Source organism: Rutilus rutilus, assembly GCF_951802725.1.
Source record: "Rutilus rutilus genome assembly, chromosome: 15".
Taxonomy (NCBI): Eukaryota; Metazoa; Chordata; class Actinopteri; order Cypriniformes; family Leuciscidae; genus Rutilus; species Rutilus rutilus.
In genome coordinates, this window is record NC_140220.1 from 33,433,693 (window position 1) to 33,451,661 (window position 17,969).

At 39.2% G+C, this 17,969-nt stretch overlaps 1 protein-coding gene across 4 annotated transcripts in view; it reads right to left on the bottom strand.

Annotated features, from left to right (window-relative positions):
- The window catches only part of stxbp5a (syntaxin binding protein 5a (tomosyn)), an 81,781-nt gene that overhangs the window by 24,660 nt on the left and 39,152 nt on the right, over positions 1–17,969 (bottom strand). For all 4 annotated transcript variants that reach the window (XM_084432867.1, XM_084432866.1, XM_084432865.1 and 1 more), the window contains exons 5-7: positions 14,493–14,627; positions 8,659–8,722; positions 7,406–7,489 (exon numbers count right to left, since the gene is read on the bottom strand). In XM_084432867.1, coding sequence (XP_084288993.1) covers positions 7,406–7,489; positions 8,659–8,722; positions 14,493–14,627 — 283 coding nt within the window. The remainder of the gene's footprint in view (positions 1–7,405; positions 7,490–8,658; positions 8,723–14,492; positions 14,628–17,969) is intronic.

Sequence of the window (17,969 nt, forward strand, 5' to 3'; positions counted from 1 at the left end):
TGCTGAGCCTCTATCCAGAAAACATGAGGAGGGGTGTTACATTTACATCCAAATGTTAACATTTTTAGTTTTAAAATTATGTTCCTAAGCTATTTTAGTGATATATATACAGTATATAGTATATATACAGTATATATATACTTTCCGATAATTCCTCACATCAGGACCTTTGTTGCTTTTTATAGCTTTGTTTTGTAGTGTTGTTGTATTGACAGAAGACTTTAGCAAAACTCTGGGGAAAACAGTCAGGCCAATATAGCACAATAAATGGAATAGAATTGAATCGAGGGGAAGAGAAAGAGAGAGAATGCACAGCATGAGACTGATCTATAGAGAGAAAAGAGAGCGAGTGAAAGCACAGAGAAGGCTGAAAGAGAGTTCTCATTATTTTCTAATTAAGCACAGTCTCCTCTTGTTTAGCATAATGATGGCGGCTCTATCTCTGTCTCAGGCAGAGAGTGGGGACGAACCTCAGCAGACCTAACTAATCAATGAACCGAGTGCAACATCATTACAGGAGCATCCAGAGAGGAGGAGCCAGACGAACACACGCACACACAGAAAAATTTGCTTATGCACAGCTACATTAACACCTCCCAACTATGATTATGAGGGATTACATTGCTTGCATATTATATGTTCAGAAGGTAGAGAGCAAACGGCTGGGAAACACGGTTGTTTAGCAAAAGCACATTTATGATGAATAACTGACATGCAATGCATCTTAAAGCAAAATAAAAAAAAGAATGTTGTAGCAAACTATTCAGAATTGCATACAACATACTACTGTACATACATACTATTTATGCAAACAATACTATTTATGCAGTATACCGTATATGTGCTTGACTAGACCATCCATTTCCAGTGTGATGAATAAACTGCAAGTAGCTTAATATCAGCCATATATTTAACATTTGATCAGACTATCATGATTTATGATTAACGAATTGGAAACCAATTTCATTTCTGTGATAAAAACTGAGCAGAGGTCATACGACAACTATGTAGCAAAACAATATTTAAAAAAATAAACTTCAAAAATCAAATAATACAAAAATGATATAAGATTATAATTATAGTATTATTAAAAACAGTGATTATTAAAAAGCAATAAGGCTGTAACCATTATAGACATACATATTTAGATTAGTGGGACCAATACGCAGTTCATTCTAAAATTACTATCACCATCTATTAGTGCATGATTTTAAAAATTCACAAATGTGAATGATAATGGATGAATTTCACCAGGTATCATTGACCTCCTTGGTTATATCCTTGAATACCCTGCAGTACGCTAGTATTCCATAGCTTCTGAGTTGTAATTATACTCATAAAGTGACAAGGACAAATGGGATGTCTGTATGCAAGTGTGTGTGTGTGTGTGTGTGTGTGTGTGTGTGTCAGCTTGAGAAATCGGCCTGCCTTATTAATGACACCTTAAAGCTGAACTCGGCAACTCCAGCGAACTCTACTCACTTCTTCGCTGATTTTCCCTTTTGTTGTCGCATGTTTTCCCCACGAGCTCCCCCTACAGCTGTGGGGGTGCTTATATATAACAACACTGTCGTAAGAAACTCACTTGCGGCGGCCTCCTCCCCCTCTCTACCGCTGCTCATGTGCGTTTGTTTTGATCGGAGCAAGCCAACTGTATCGTGTGGAGCTATGTCTACCGAGGTGGGTAATCATTATACATGTGCGTGTGTTTATGTTGAATTGCCGTAAAGCAATTCGTGTTTCGCGCTCGTTCTCGTTCTTGTTCTCGCTTCTCACGAGACTTCCAATTTCTATCTTGCCGGGACGGTAGTCCCAAAGTTGCAAGGTTGGTTTTCCGCCTGGGAACGCTGGGGGGAGCGGGGAAAGTCACCAATATCACTAGAACAGGTTGTTTAACCATCCAAATGATTTCTAGACAGTTTTATTAAGTTAAAAAAGTTACCAAGTTCTCCTTTAAAGACACCAGGACTTCTTGCCCCCCTCTACTCTATCCTCTCTATGTTTCTCTCTCTCTTCGTCACACTCTTCGAGATACCCACAGAGACACCTCAGAGACTGTGACACTGTCATACCTCTGACACATGCACGCACACAGAGGCCCAATTACAGCTAAAGAGGTCTGATGGATTCACTGCAGGCAGCCACAACCCGCCTCTTGAGTCCAAAAATATTGCTGCCACTGCCCTCATACACACAAAACACATCATTCTTGAAGCAAACGTCAACAAGGTCAGCTGGCCCTATTTTCCATTATAACCCAAGAATTACTACAGTAAATGTGTATACATTTAAAAAAGTGATACATTAATTTCAAGTGCTTGTAATCAGCACTATTAATATTGCTCATATTTAAGGTTAAGGATTTGAACAAACCATTTTGCACCCTCCAAATCATGTGATTTGTTGAGGATATTACTTTTCAAAGTGATGGACAAAATGTCTATTGAAAAAATGCTATTGAAGTTAGAAACGTGTATACCAATGTCGTATCGAACTTTAAAGATGGTCCCTAAATTTGCAAATATGGAATGTCCAAAGTACAATGTCAAGCCAACTTAATGCCAGTATATCACTGGGAAAGTCTTAGCATGAAACGCTGCAAGTTACATTCATATACTGAGTCCATCTGCTTGCCTGTAGCTTATATAGTATAGCCTACATCACCAATAAGGTGCTAGTTTGGTATTTTATATCATTGTATTAGTTCTTTAAGCGTTTTATATGTCTGGGCAGGGGAATCATGGAGTATGACGTATAAGTTAAGGAAACTAAACAGCCGAGAGAAATCTCAGATTTAACGTTTGATCTGTGCATCGGGGAATAACATTATAATCTCGTTCATGGAAGAGAAAGCTGCTTACATATACAGTGAGGAAAATAAGTATTTGAACACCCTGCTATTTTGCAAGTTCTCCCACTTAGAAATCATGGAGGGGTCTGAAATTGTCATCGTAGGTGCATGTCCACTGTGAGAGACATAATCTAAAAAAACAAATCCAGAAATCACAATGTATGATTTTTTAACTATTTATTTGTATGATACAGCTGCAAATAAGTATTTGAACACCTGAGAAAACCAATGTTAATATTTGGTACAGTAGCCTTTGTTTGCAATTACAGAGGTCAAACGTTTCCTGTAGTTTTTCACCAGGTTTGCACACACTGCAGGAGGGATTTTGGCCCACTCCTCCATACAGACCTTCTCTAGATCAGTCAGGTTTCTGGGCTGTCGCTGAGAAACACGGAGTTTGAGCTCCCTCCAAAGATTCTCTATTGGGTTTAGGTCTGGAGACTGGCTAGGCCACGCCAGAACCTTGATATGCTTCTTACAGAGCCACTCCTTGGTTATCCTGGCTGTGTGCTTCGGGTCATTGTCATGTTGGAAGACCCAGCCTCGACCCATCTTCAATGCTCTAACTGAGGGAAGGAGGTTGTTCCCCAAAATCTCGCAATACATGGCCCTGGTCATCCTCTCCTTAATACAGTGCAGTCGCCCTGTCCCATGTGCAGAAAAACACCCCCAAAGCATGATGCTACCACCCCCATGCTTCACAGTAGGGATGGTGTTCTTGGGATGGTACGCATCATTCTTCTTCCTCCAAACACGTTTAGTGGAATTATGACCAAAAAGTTCTATTTTGGTCTCATCTGACCACATGACTTTCTCCCATGACTCCTCTGGATCATCCAAATGGTCATTGGCAAACTTAAGACGGGCCTTGACATGTGCTGGTTTAAGCAGGGGAACCTTCCGTGCCATGCATGATTTCAAACCATGACATCTTAGTGTATTACCAACAGTAACCTTGGAAACGGTGGTCCCAGCTCTTTTCAGGTCATTGACCAGCTCCTCCCGTGTAGTTCTGAGCTGATTTCTCACCTTTCTTAGGATCATTGAGACCCCACGAGGTGAGATCTTGCATGGAGCCCCAGTCCGAGGGAGATTGACAGTCATGTTTAGCTTCTTCCATTTTCTAATGATTGCTCCAATAGTGGACCTTTTTTCACCAAGCTGCTTGGCAATTTCCCCGTAGCCCTTTCCAGCCTTGTGGAGGTGTACAATTTTGTCTCTAGTGTCTTTGGACAGCTCTTTGGTCTTGGCCATGTTAGTAGTTGGATTCTTACTGATTGTATGGGGTGGACAGGTGTCTTTATGCAGCTAACGACCTCAAACAGGTGCATCTAATTTAGGATAATAAATGGAGTGGAGGTGGACATTTTAAAGGCAGACTAACAGGTCTTTGAGGGTCAGAATTCTAGCTGATAGACAGGTGTTCAAATACTTATTTGCAGCTGTATCATACAAATAAATAGTTTAAAAAATCATATATTGTGATTTCTGGATTTTTTTTTTTTGATTATGTCTCTCACAGTGGACATGCACCTACGATGACAATTTCAGACCCCTCCTTGATTTCCAAGTGGGAGAACTTGCAAAATAGCAGGGTGTTCAAATACTTATTTTCCTCACTGTAAACTACACAGGGAAAGTAACCGTGATCATCTTTTACGCATATTTACTGGCCCTGATAATCATCGCATGTGACATATATGCTTGCTCCAACACACGCTTGCACCACCTGCTGGTGAGGATGACTAACAGCAGATGGAGATCATGCAACGGCAATCTACTGCTATTCCTGCAGCTCCCGGATGTGAAACATTGAATTTTCTGTTGAATTTGAACCACTGAATTTGTGGAAGCGAATTTGTAAAGCGAAATAAAACGGACCGAAAATTGCCTGTCGAATATTATAGGTTGTATTTTTAAACAGAATGAATATTTTGGAAGTGAAATTTGAAAGGTGAATATGGATTATTGAATTTTTTAATAATGAAAATGTGTGTGAAATGTTTTGAATTGAAATATTCACAGCTTAAATATACAAGTATGTTGAATTTCACCCCATAAAAATGCAAGCCCTAAAAATACATTGCATTAACATGCAAGCACGGTTAATGCAATGCATATTTTTTTTTCATGTAGTGCAATTCAACAAGCTTTTTTTGTTTCAAAAACAATTGTCATTAATTTTATTCCATAAAACTATCCCTTCAAGCACTAACAGTTGAATTGACAACCGCAATTAGTTGCCGTGTGTATGTGGCCCGAAAATGAACTCAGAACACCTTAGCAACCACATACCAATGCCCTGGCAACCTCTCACAATACTACAGCATCACATATACATGGGGTTGGGCTCTTTTGACTTGGTCCAGTAAACAATACCCTAGCAACCAACCACCCAAGCAACCACACAGCAATGCACTAAAAATCACTCTAACAACACTAAAGCATCATAGACACATCATAGGACTTGGTCCAGAAAGCAATACCCTAGAAACCACCCAAAACTCCCTAGCAACGGCTTATAAACATAAAAAATCTGTTTAGAACACGTTAGCAAGGCTACTTGCTGTATATATCACTCTATGCACACAAAACTGAATACATGAAAGAGGAGGAGGAGGGAAAGGAAGATGGAGAAAGCTAGATTATTAAAAATCTCTATTACACAGAAAAATACAGACAAACTGCCTGTCCATATATCCTTTATGCTACTTGCACTGGTGCTCTCCTTTTCCTTATTTCAGCGTTTCCATCCATCTATTACAGCATAGCTCCTCGCCGCCTCAGTACTAATTCTGCTGCTCATTGCACCTCAGTGACCCCTTCAGCACTAATAGCTTCCCATGATCTGATATGATGTTAATTCTGCTGTCTATTGCACTTCTGTGACCCCTTCAAAGATAAAAAAGGTTCCCAGGCAACATCTGCATAACTAAAGACAGTCTGATCAACCTGTCTGAGCCTTGCCCTGGACTCTCCTCCATAATTAGAAACAGCAAAGCACTATTGGGGGTCTGATAGACAAGCAATGGTGTTTCGTGGTACAGCCATGACTCTGTGCTGAGCCGAAATGACACCTTGCTACCCCTACGGAGCAGTGAATTGTAGGACATTTATCTCTGCTGTACTAATCAATCAAGTTAAATGAAGGCAGGAATAAATCAGACATCCAGCCAGGCACAGTCATTCATCAGGGTACAGATGAGTTGTCCTCCGAGAAATTAACTCTCACTCGCGCACACACACACACATACGCTTACACACCAATGAGGGAGTTACAATAAGAGATGGGTTTGACGTGTGTGTGTGTGTGTGCTTGTATGTCTGGAAAAAAGCAGAGTGTGTGTTGGTTTTAATTTCTTTGCACTTTGCTTTGGGCACATCATGCTCATCATAATAACTAATGTACGCTGGCTGCCACTGTTGACAAAAGCCATCGAACCAGCTTAAACTGGAGTGGCAGATTAACTATGTTCTACGGGGGTTTCTTCAGATGCATGGAAATAATTCCCAGGACATGCAGACAAAAAGACTCTCTGGAAAAATAAATAAATAAATTGCTGAAATGAAGTGTTCACAACTAATTCAAGAGATACTGAGCAAATGATTGGAGGAGGACATTCCTCAATTCCTCAAAATTCATCCACTTTTTCATTATTATTATGAGTTTATTTTTATAAGGACAGTACCAAATCGGGGAAAAAAGATCCATTGTTCATAATTTGCATCTCAGGTACAAATATAGTATAACAAAATTATAAATGTAACGACTATAAATAAGCTACACATAATTACATAACAATCATTCATAAGTTTGAGGCTCAGTAAGTTTCTTTTTTTTTTTATGTATACTTTCATTCAGCAATGATGCATTACATTGATCAAATGAGACAGTAAAGACATTTCCAATTTTACAAAAGATTTAAATTGTTAAATTGTAATCATATTTTACAATATTACTGTTTTATAGTATTATTTATAAAAAAAAAAAAGTAGCCTTGGTGAGCAAAAGAAACTTCTTTAAAAAACATTCAAAAATATCACTGAGCACAAACTTTTGAATGGTAGTGTCCTTTGTTAAATCAGAAATTAATTTATTACCAATGTTTTAAGATCAAGCAAGATCTGTGGACTGAACAAACTGTAATCCTTCTATGGTTGTTGCTCACTTTGCCTTTCAGGAAATCAGCTGGAAGAACTGTCTGTGACCTGATTAATATTCATGAGTCATGCTGATAAGGTTTATAATGTGTCCCTCCCCAACATTTCTAAAATGTCAATATGAATGAATGATTGAGAATGGGAAGAACTTAGCATCCAAACTACACACTGCCACTCATTCCCTAAAACCAGCCTCTCCTAAAATAAAGATGTTCTTTTGACGCTGCAGCATCAAGCTGAAGAACTATATGCCTACTTAAAGAGATCTAATCAGTGTCCTTTATAAAAATCAAAACATCTCATGAATATTTGAGTGACGCATTTCCATATTCTAAGCGTTTGTGCCACTGCAGGCGTCAGGAGCCCGGAAAACAACATTGTAACAATACATACCTCATCATAAGTGTACCGGGATTCAGCTCTCTTTGATTTCAAATCCCACAGCACCACGATCCCAGACTCAAATCCTATTATGAGCTAAAACGAGAAGAAAGATGTGGAGGGGGGGACAAGAAAAGAAGGAAAATACAGTCAGTCTGTAAACTGATGAGAGTTCATGCAGGTAGCTATAAGTAAAACTAACTGTTTCAGCAAAGTAAATATTAAATAGCTGTCAGAGAAATTTTAAGTCCTTTCATCTGATTGCTAATCCAAAACAAATCTTCATTCATTCTCAAACAAAATCAATAAATCAGACAAACCAATCTGCTTTAAACGTGGAAGAAATGTGCAAAGCAAGTTGTTATGATTTTCATATATCAAATTTATCATTAAAGAATTTGCTCACCCGGAAATTAAAATTCTATAATTTAAACCTGTATGACTTTTATTTGACTTTCTGTTTTAAATATTATCCTGTACACAAAGTTACTGTATGACTTCAGAAGACTTGAAATACTGCAAAAGCACTTTTAATGGTAAGCTCCAAAGCTTCAGTCCACAGTTATTATAAATGCATGGAAAAGAACAGGAAATTTATCAAAATGTATTTTAAAAGTGACAACAAGTCTCCTGTCATCTGATTAAACCTCTTTGTTCTTCTTAGAGATTCAGTGATGGTATATGAATTGATAAAGTGTCAGAGTTCTGTCAGCCAAGAGGGAGAAACAATGCCTCTAAGGACTTTAAGACCCATTAAGAACTGAGCGGACCTGTTATGGATCGATGCCCCGGTCAGGGGCAGATGTTGGATGGGAGAGAGAGAGAGAGAGAGAGAGAGTGGATCATCACTGTAAAGGCGCCTATGAGGAGCTCCCAGCTGCCAGAGAAAGAGACAGACAGTTTGTCATCCATACGAAGGCAAAACCCCAGCAGGTGCATGCCGGTCTCTCTGCTCCCCTCTGACTGTGCACTGGCAATTAGCGAAGGTAAAATGAATGTCTAAAAAGATGCATTTGGAAGTAGCTGGAGCATTTGTTCATCTCCTTCATATCTTCTCAATCACTTGTTTTCAAAAACAACATAATTTGCTAACAAGCTGTGTGAGATTAGACCCAATTACTGAACTGTGCTGCACCATAGGAAAGCAATGTCTTATGAGTTCAGAATAGAAAGAAACAAAAGCTTTGTGCAACGCAAGGGAAATTCATTATTCATGTCAAGGAGTGTTGATTTGTTTTCGTGTAGTTTTGCAGGCATCTCCATACCTTGCCCTCATCCATAGGATTGTCACTAATGTGAACGACTGGGCCAGGGTGGGCCTTGGAGGACCTGTGGGAGAGAGACAGATTTGGGATTGGTGTTAAGTCAAGGAGAGGATCGAGGAGTTCAAACACATGACAGGAAGTATAGTATGAAGACAGTGAGGAAACAATCCTTGGGGATGTGTGTGTTTGAGTGTGTGAGATAGAGAGAAACTAAGGAGAAAGGACATGCTATATGTACATTTTATATTTTTTATATAATATACATTACAGTTCCATAGTTTGTGGCCGATTAGATGTTTTTTTTGTTTTTTTAAAGACGTCTAGCCAAGGCTGCATTCATTTGATCCCAAATACAGATAAAACAATAATATTGTGAAATATTATTACTATTTAAAATAACTGTTTTCTATTTTATTCTATTTTATTTTAAAATGTAATTTATTCCTGCAATGGCAAAACTTAATTTTCAGCATCATTACTCCAGTCTTCAGTGTCGCATGATCCTTCAGAAACCATTCTAATATGCTGATATGGTGCTCTGCTCAAGAAACATTTCTTATTATTATCAATGTTGAAGACAGTTATGTTCCATATATTCGTGGAAACGTGATTTTTTTTTTTTTCAGGATTCTATGATGAATATAAAGGTAATATAACTTTAATATTACATTACTTTGATCAATTGAACGCATCCTTACTAAATAAAAGTATTACTTTCTTTCTTTTTTTAAATGACCCCAAACTTTTGAATGGTAGTGTTTGTAGTCATTTGTGTCATGTAAGTATGAGTATGATTATGTTTCCCAAGATGCACCATAGAATGAATATCAGTTCAACACACACCAACACTCAAATGCATACCCATACATATTCCTAAGACACCAATATCCCACAAAAAACACCATAGCACCAAACACTAACGTCCAGCACAAACTGGGATCATAGTTTTATCACCACTAAAATAGGGTTTTCATCATAAAAATATCCTCTTTAACAATAGAGAAGGATTTAACAAAAGAGTGGGATTCTTGCCATGCAAAGCTTGACAGGGTTTTACATAACGCATCGAATAATTCATGACAGGCCCCTATAGAGGCATCTTATATTTAATGTTGTCCAAATGCAACCCAATATGAATTTTCCCATCCATATACTTACACCATTTGGCTTTTGAAATATGAAATATATAAGTCTCCACTGACATTCAGACAGTCAGTTTCAACCTCGAGATTATTCACAGCTAAAATGTCATTAAATACATAAAAGAAGCTTTGAGATCTCCCCGGGACACAATGGTGTAAGCTAAAAATTCTACAAGACCACTACTGCCCACTCATTTACAGCCACTGAATAATATACCCTCATTACTTTAGTTAAGAAACAGAGCAAAATATTTCATCCTAATAAATATGGCGCTGTAAAAAGGCAGTGTATCAGCTGTTCTGGTACACTCGGCTACGGTGTCTTTCTCTCTAAACATTACACAACATGCTGCCTTGCCATCAGTAGGTGTTACTTTAGCATGGACTGTACTGTGGACACCCATAAGGCATTGACTGTACTGGCAGGAGTCTTATTCCTTTGTACCCTCTGACTACCCAGCAGGCCAACTGTGCTGTTGACGGCTCTCAGGCACAGGCTTAGACGCCTATAGTGGTGACAGCCGTGGCATAGACAGGGGTCCTTCTCTCCCCTCCAGTTACATTCTGTTGAGCTACAGCGTGATGAGGAGAGACAGAGCAGTATACGTCTGTTATGGTGATGGAGGTTCGACTGACAGGGGTCCTGATCTGCATCTTCCTCCTCCAGTGTTTGTTGGGTGTCTGAAATGTGACTGACAGATACAGCGGGAATAAAAATCTGTAACATGGGACCCCTCACCTTTTCAAAATGACATAAGAGGAGTCTTAAGGGTATTTTCACATATAATTTCCTATGTCTGATGTCATAAAATTCCCGATAATCTAGTTGAGAAGAAAAAGACTATCCCACCATTTTCATCTGCGGCATGCGTTCACCCGACAGAAACCAAACTCAGTTCATGAGGTCAACAAGTACATTTGCCATAAAACTGAGGCCTGTTTATGCACGTGTGTGTTTAGTTAAGAGACAGAGAGTGAACGAGAAAGAAAAAGAGAAAGAATGAGAGAGGAGTAGCACCTACACAGAAAGGTCAAGGTGCCGATCATGTTGAGAGGGTGACGGATTGTCAACTACTCTGTTCCTTAGACCTCAAGATTCCTAATTTACGTCCCCACAGTTCCCTCCTATCTCTTAGCCCTTACTTTAGGAGGAGCAGGCTGGATTTAGAGAGCCGATCACCATGGCAACAAGAATAGGATGGGCAAAATCTCATTCTGTAACTGCCGCCCTCACTCCGCACTGTCTCATTCACTCAAGACACCTTATGATTACATAATTTCACCAGTTTCACCTACATACACCCTCTTACCCACAATCCTTTTCTGAGGTCCAAAATAATGATTATAGCAAATGCACGTACCTCCTATTCTCACAAATTCTCTCTGATTATAAGCAACGCATGTTGACATGAAGTTTAATTTCCTGTCATAAGGAAAAACCACAGCACAGCATCCACTCCCATCGGTGCCAACTGTGCGTGTGTAAATGTAAGCAAATTGCATCCTGGATTTCGCACGTTTACACATGCACACACACAGTTGGTACCGATGGGAGTGGATGCGATTGCATCCATTTGCTTTAAGCAACGACATCTGTTGTGCAAATTGAGTGTCTGAAATGGATGTCAGACAGTCAATAGACCTTCTATAAACATCATAAAGGTATCTGGTATATACTGTATTAATGACTGTATTTACAATCTCAACATGCCTCACGACCTACTGCCGTCTTCTCAACCTTAGCCAAGGAGAGATCTATACACTGTCTTTGTTGGCAGAGAGCTGGATTTATGACAGCGCTGTCACACAAACAGACATGCACAGACTCGTTTCGAATTGCAGAGACAATCTGCTTGTCCGGAGGGCATGGATGCGATTCTTTGTGCCTGGCTTTAGATAGCCTATGCCGTTGTCTATGCACCTGGGTACAGCTTGAAATTTAACCTAATGGTGGTGGGCGATAAACCGGTAGACACGAATAACCGTTAGAAAATTGTCAACCGATAGAGTTTTTTGACTATCGTCTCTAACGCGGATACGCTCACGTGATGTTGCTGTGCTGCGTGGTCACGAAAGCTTATGGTTTGCATACGTTTTAAGCATTACCGTTTGAAAACAAGTGATTTAAAACCATTGAAGCGCAATTAGCAGCGAAAGAGAACTAATTTCAGACATGGTTCTGGACAGAATGAAGAGTTTTTTGATGCCTATTGGGCTTCAATGGTTAAATACACATATACTTATATGTAAAAATGCCAGTCTTTGCAAGTATCCTCGTTAACAGTCATTTATGTCTTAAAGCTACACTGTGTAATTTTTTAAGTTGATTCTTAGCAAAAAACACTTTGTTCTTTCAAAATGATATGTGCTCATTAATGTGTAATTACTTCTACCAACTAATCAAGTATTCTCGTAAGCGTAGAATCTGCCATTAAGAATACATACGAGCGAGTCGCTCGAATGGCGGCAGCCATGTTGCGCCTCCATCTTGAAAATACATTAGCCAAAGAGGGACATACCTGGAAATTCAAGCTTCGCCTTTCGCGTTTTGACACTCAGTGGCACCGTGACGAATGCGAGGGGGAGATTACTCGCGACTGCCGGCAGATTTGAAATAATACGGCCACCGTAGGAGTTAAAACGCCCTCGGAATGGGAGGGGCTAGAAAGTAATATTCAGTTGGTAGTCATAAACAATTTCACCGCTAGATGGGAGAAAATCCTACACAGTGTAGCTTTAAGTGAACATAAACAGCTGAGAAAGAAAACGCATGTGTCCCATGCACATTAGACCCATGCATTTGATCTTAAACAGACAGAAGCTTAATAACCCTGCAGTCATCAAACAACGAAAAAAGAGAAAATCTCTCAATGCTCTAGACTGAATCTCTTTTGTCTCACTTTAATAAGAACATATGTATATTTAATTTACAGTGAAGATATGCATGTTTTTTTATACAATTTATGTAGGCTAGTGTTTTTTTTATTTCTAGTGCTTTAAGTTTTTCAGATAGGTCTATTTCTTTGTTCTGTTGTAGTTTGTTGTCCTATTGCTTGTAATTAGTTGTTTCGTTCTTATTTTATCATTGACTGTTAACTTGTCTTCAGTAAGCTTGTTTTTTTACGTAGGCTAGTATTAGTTTTTTGTGACATTGAAATTGGTGACGATAATTATGAAATTTCAATTGTATCAAAAATGTTGGTGATATAAAAACCTATATTTAAAGCAAAAATAACTATATTGTCATATGTATATCGTTATCGTGAAATAAAATTGCTCATATCGTGATATAAGGATTTTTGTCATCTCATCCACCCCTACCACCTAAGATGGCTCAGAGTCCCCTTGTCAGTGGGGCATCACAGCACTCCATTATGCCCACCCTTAATCCCCCGACAGCCCACACAGTCAAGTGCCAAACTACATGCCCCCGTACTCTAAAACAACTCACCGCTACTGACACCTGCAGCAACAAACTGTTTTTCTCAATGCCTGGCATCATGCCCGTATCACCCACCATCATATTATCATCCCTACAGCAGAGTAGCATGCCAGATTTCTCCCTCTCAAACAGACACAGACCATCTTGGTTTGCTGCTGTGCGGTGGCGTAGCTACTGTGAAGTGCATTTTGAGTGTGTTTTTTTATAGAAAGGAGGTTTACATCCACACTTAAATGGCACTGATTTTAAGACACTTTCCATGTTGGCATATATTTGATGTAAGAAGTATTAGATATGTTTGCGTAATTGATTTGAAAATAATCCAGCATGAAAAGTAGCTTGTTTCAAACACAGATGTTTAACCCTCTCACCTGTTATACATTTTAAAACTAAAATAATTTGATAATAATTTTTACTAGCATAAATATATTTAGCTGTTAAAATACATAATGTACAACCCTGTTATCACATGAGATTCCTCCCATTACAAAACATGTATTATTCTTTACAATTGTGAAACTGTTACCCGATTTATTGCCCAATAATACCAGTGAGGCCATGACAGTAAATGTGGTTTATGCTAATTTTGTTACTGACATATACGTGTGTGTGTGTGTGTGTGTGTGTGTGTGTGTGTGTGTGTGTGTGTGTGTGTGTGTGTGTGTGTGTCAGAGAGACCGTGGAGAAAATTCCCTGCTCAGTGACATGAGAGTAAAGCCATGTTGACTTGCCCCCTTTAGTCTGTCACTACAGGTACAACTGCAAAGGGCGGAGCAGCTCTTTCAACAATTGCCCTTCCTGTCGCAAGGGAAACAACGTGTCTGTCTGCTAGTGTTCGTATGCGTAAGTGCTAAAGCAGGAGGTGAGACAGGACATCTGTCTATACTTCCACTGATCCGATCCGACACCTGTAAATGCATGTGTGTCTGTGTGCCCGCGCGTGTCTACACTGTCTGGGTCTCAAAGGCACTGCAGCCTTTTCAACGGGTCAGGGAGGAAAACAAAACTGCTGACAAAATGTTAAAATGAATAATTGAAGAACTCTGAGTATGAGTAGAGCGATGGAGGGAGGGAGAGCAGGTGAATTGACAATTTAAAATGGCACTTGATTGAAATGATTGCTTAGTTACAAATAAAACATAACAAGGCTACAGGAACAATGACAGATGTGACACACATGATATATTACAAATCAGATTTCTGGACTCAGTGAGATTACATTTCATTTCAAATGTGTGTGTGGCACTCACAGTTCAATGGCTTTGTTCCACATGATGGTGTATCCTGAGAGGGTAAAGGACTCCACATTCACAATGTGGATGTTTCCTCGTTCCGAGCCAATGTACAACCATTTACTTTGGAAGGGCAGATGACAGAACGTTATCCTAAAAAAAAGAGGGATGAAGAAAGAGTAAACATATTATTATTATTTATAATATATCAAATGTATAAATGAATAGAACCACTCACATGCAAAACACAAATGCCTCATATGTCTCCACTGAAATCGTAATACGATTTCTTATCTGAATTTATAAGATAGATTCCCGACAACACATATTTCCATTGTATTCTCAGGTGTCATATTAGGTTATTTTTATCTCATGCTATCATAGACTTTGTTCAAATCAACGCTTTATCTTGATCCAGCAGTCTGTATTCTCATACATCATACTTAAAATTCTAGGGTTCAGCTGCTCAAAATTCACTGCAAGACGACGTAGTATACTGCTGCAAAACAGATATTTGAGCAACCTCGCATAAGAGCACAATGGATTAGATACACTGGAACTTATGCTCTTGGAAGTTCCTTCTGGAATAACAAAAACCATTTCAGTTTTATAAAATATGGGACGCTTTTCTCTCCTACGTGGAAAGGTCATTTGATGTAGAAGGATGGACTCATGTACATTTAGCTCAATTGGCATGTCAGCAATTGATTCATTTGTTTATTTCCCTTAAACAAATAAGGGAGACACATCTGAGACTTTTCATAACTTCCCTAGCATAATTTCCAGCTCTTCTTCCAAGTCTACTTAACTATGAAAGAGCAACCTTTGAGAAATACAATTTTCATGTGGGAACTGCAGGTAAGATAGGTTGCACCAAAAGCCTAGAGCATATAGAATTTAGTACATTCAATGTCAGGATATTTTAATTGCTTTATCAAGGAACGACACAGTTTGATTACACAAAAAAACTAACCCTAACCCTAACCCTAACCCTAACTAAATATATTTGCATGTAATTTGCCATTCCTGAGCATAAAAAAGCTTTGTTTAGCTGAGCTGCTACTTGCTCAACTAAAATTTTTGCAGTACATTCTAGAAGGACAAAACTGCAGGAAAAAAAGTTACTGGAGTAAAGTGCTGGGCTTCTGTTTAATATTATATTACTCAGTCTTAGGACTATAAATATATATTCGGTTTCCAAAACTCACACGACACATCTTGATGACCACATGGGGTTTTTTTTTCAGAAAAGGTAGAGCACATGGTATCATTTTATGAACAAAAGGCTTGTTTGTTTTGGTGCTGTGCAAACGGCTTGCCTCTCACCCCTTTCACACTCCTTTTTCCCAGCAACACTAGTGCACACACACACACCTGCCCCCGACACTTCACACCAGCACCTTGCAGCATCATGAATATATTCATGAGTGGAAGAGTGTTGAGAGAAAAACCATGCATCAAACTCAACACATTTCTTTCCTCTGTCTTTCAGACAGACAAACACTCACACGCACACACACATCAGCTTGAAGAAGACGTTGAAAGATGTCACAAGTTGGGCTGCGGACTGCTCTCTATTTTTCTCCCCCTTGAAAAGCTTTTAGAGAAATCACACAGGTAATGTTATTTAAAATGTAAGTATGTGTGAAAAACACCAAGAGCATGAACACACAAACAACTTTCAAAATGCACTCATAAACACATAATTCAAATCATATTTGCACTACAGCTCTACACAGTATGCACAACTGCAGCATTAGCCTCTCGCCTCTTTTGGCGAGAACATTGAAGGGTGTCAATCGCCAGTGTGTGGGTAATATTACGAATTCTATTCTACTAATGAAATGTTGCGAGAATGTGAACAAACAAACAACGCTCGTGACAGTTGACGGGGCAGTGCTGCATCGGCACGGAAATTTAATACTTTCCAATTTAAATATTCAAGCTCAAGAAGGGAAACTCAATTTGTTACTCGCTGTGTGGAAAGTTTTCTGTGCGCAAACATCCAATGCGCTCGCCCAGAAATGCACGTCTCAGACAGCGTGCAAATACTGAATTAACTCTCCTTCACGTCTGCTTGCACTTGAACCTGCCAGTTTTGGCGAGTAAACATAGTCAGTTATGTCTTAAAGCGGGGCTCAGTAGTTTTGGGATTTCTTCGCTGTATTCTCGCTTTTTGCTCGCAGGTTTCTCTCTAGAGCTCCCCCCACAGCTTCGGAATAGATATTTGACAACACTGTTGTAAAAACTCGTTGGTGATTCTCAGACACCAGAGGCTATAGATCAACGACATCAAAGCAGATGGGACATTCTTTAAAACGTCTTCTTCATTCGGGTTCGAACAGCGTGAGGGAGCGCAATAATGACAGCATTTTAGCAGATTTCTTTTGGCCGTAAAGCAATTGTTTACATCGCGAGACCTGATATCACGCGATACTTCCTGACGCGGCGGCCGGCGGCCCGCCGGCTCAAAGTTGCAAGTGCGGATTTTCCGCTCACGGGCACCAGGGGGGTGCGAAACGACCACCATTCAACCCGAAATAAGTAATATAACCATTCCAATGACTCCGAAGCTGTTCAGTTAAGGTAAAAAAGTTACTTAGTTCACCTTTAAGTGAACAAAAACCGTTGAGAAAGATAACGCATCTGTAACAGTATACTGGATCCGTGCATTAGTCTTAAAGTGACAGCAGCCTAATATACCTGCTGCTGTCTGTGTCCTTAAAGGGATAGTTCACCCAAAAAAATTTATTTTGTCATCGCTTACTCATCCTCAAGTTGTTCCAATCCTCTATGAGTTTCTTTCTTCTGTTGAACACAAAAGAAGATATTTTAAAGAATGTTAGTAACCACCAGACAGTTGACAGTAGCCATTGATTTCCATGGTGGTTTTTGTTCCTACTATGGAAGTTGATGGCTACTGTCAACTGTCTGGTGGTTACTAACATTCTTTAAAATATCTTCTTTTGTTTTCAACAGAAGAAAAAAAAAAACTCATACAGGTTTGGAACAACATGAGGGTGATTAAGTGATGACAAAATGTTCCTTTTTGGGTGAAATATCCCTTTAATGTCAATCAAACAACAAAGGACAAAGAAAAATCGCTCACCGTTCTTGACTAACTACCTTTTGTAACTTTAATATGGATTAATCTGCATTTAATTTATACAGTGAAGACTATGCAGTGTTATTTTAAATTTGATTTCAGAAGGAATCAAATGATTATGTAAGGAATAATTGACGACGGACCGTTGAATTATTAGAAAAATAATGCACACCCGAGGTGGTAATGCGGCCACGATGCGAAGCGGAAAAATACAGGATGCAAAACGTAATTTTAGAGCTAGTAACGGAGACTTGAGCCACTGATAGCAGACTAATACAGTTATTAAGGAGAGAGAGAGAGCTTAAGCACGTGTGAATTACCTTAGTCTGTGCGTCTCTCAATAGCGTCTACTAATAGCAAAACTAAGTTTATCTGCACCTCGCTAGTGA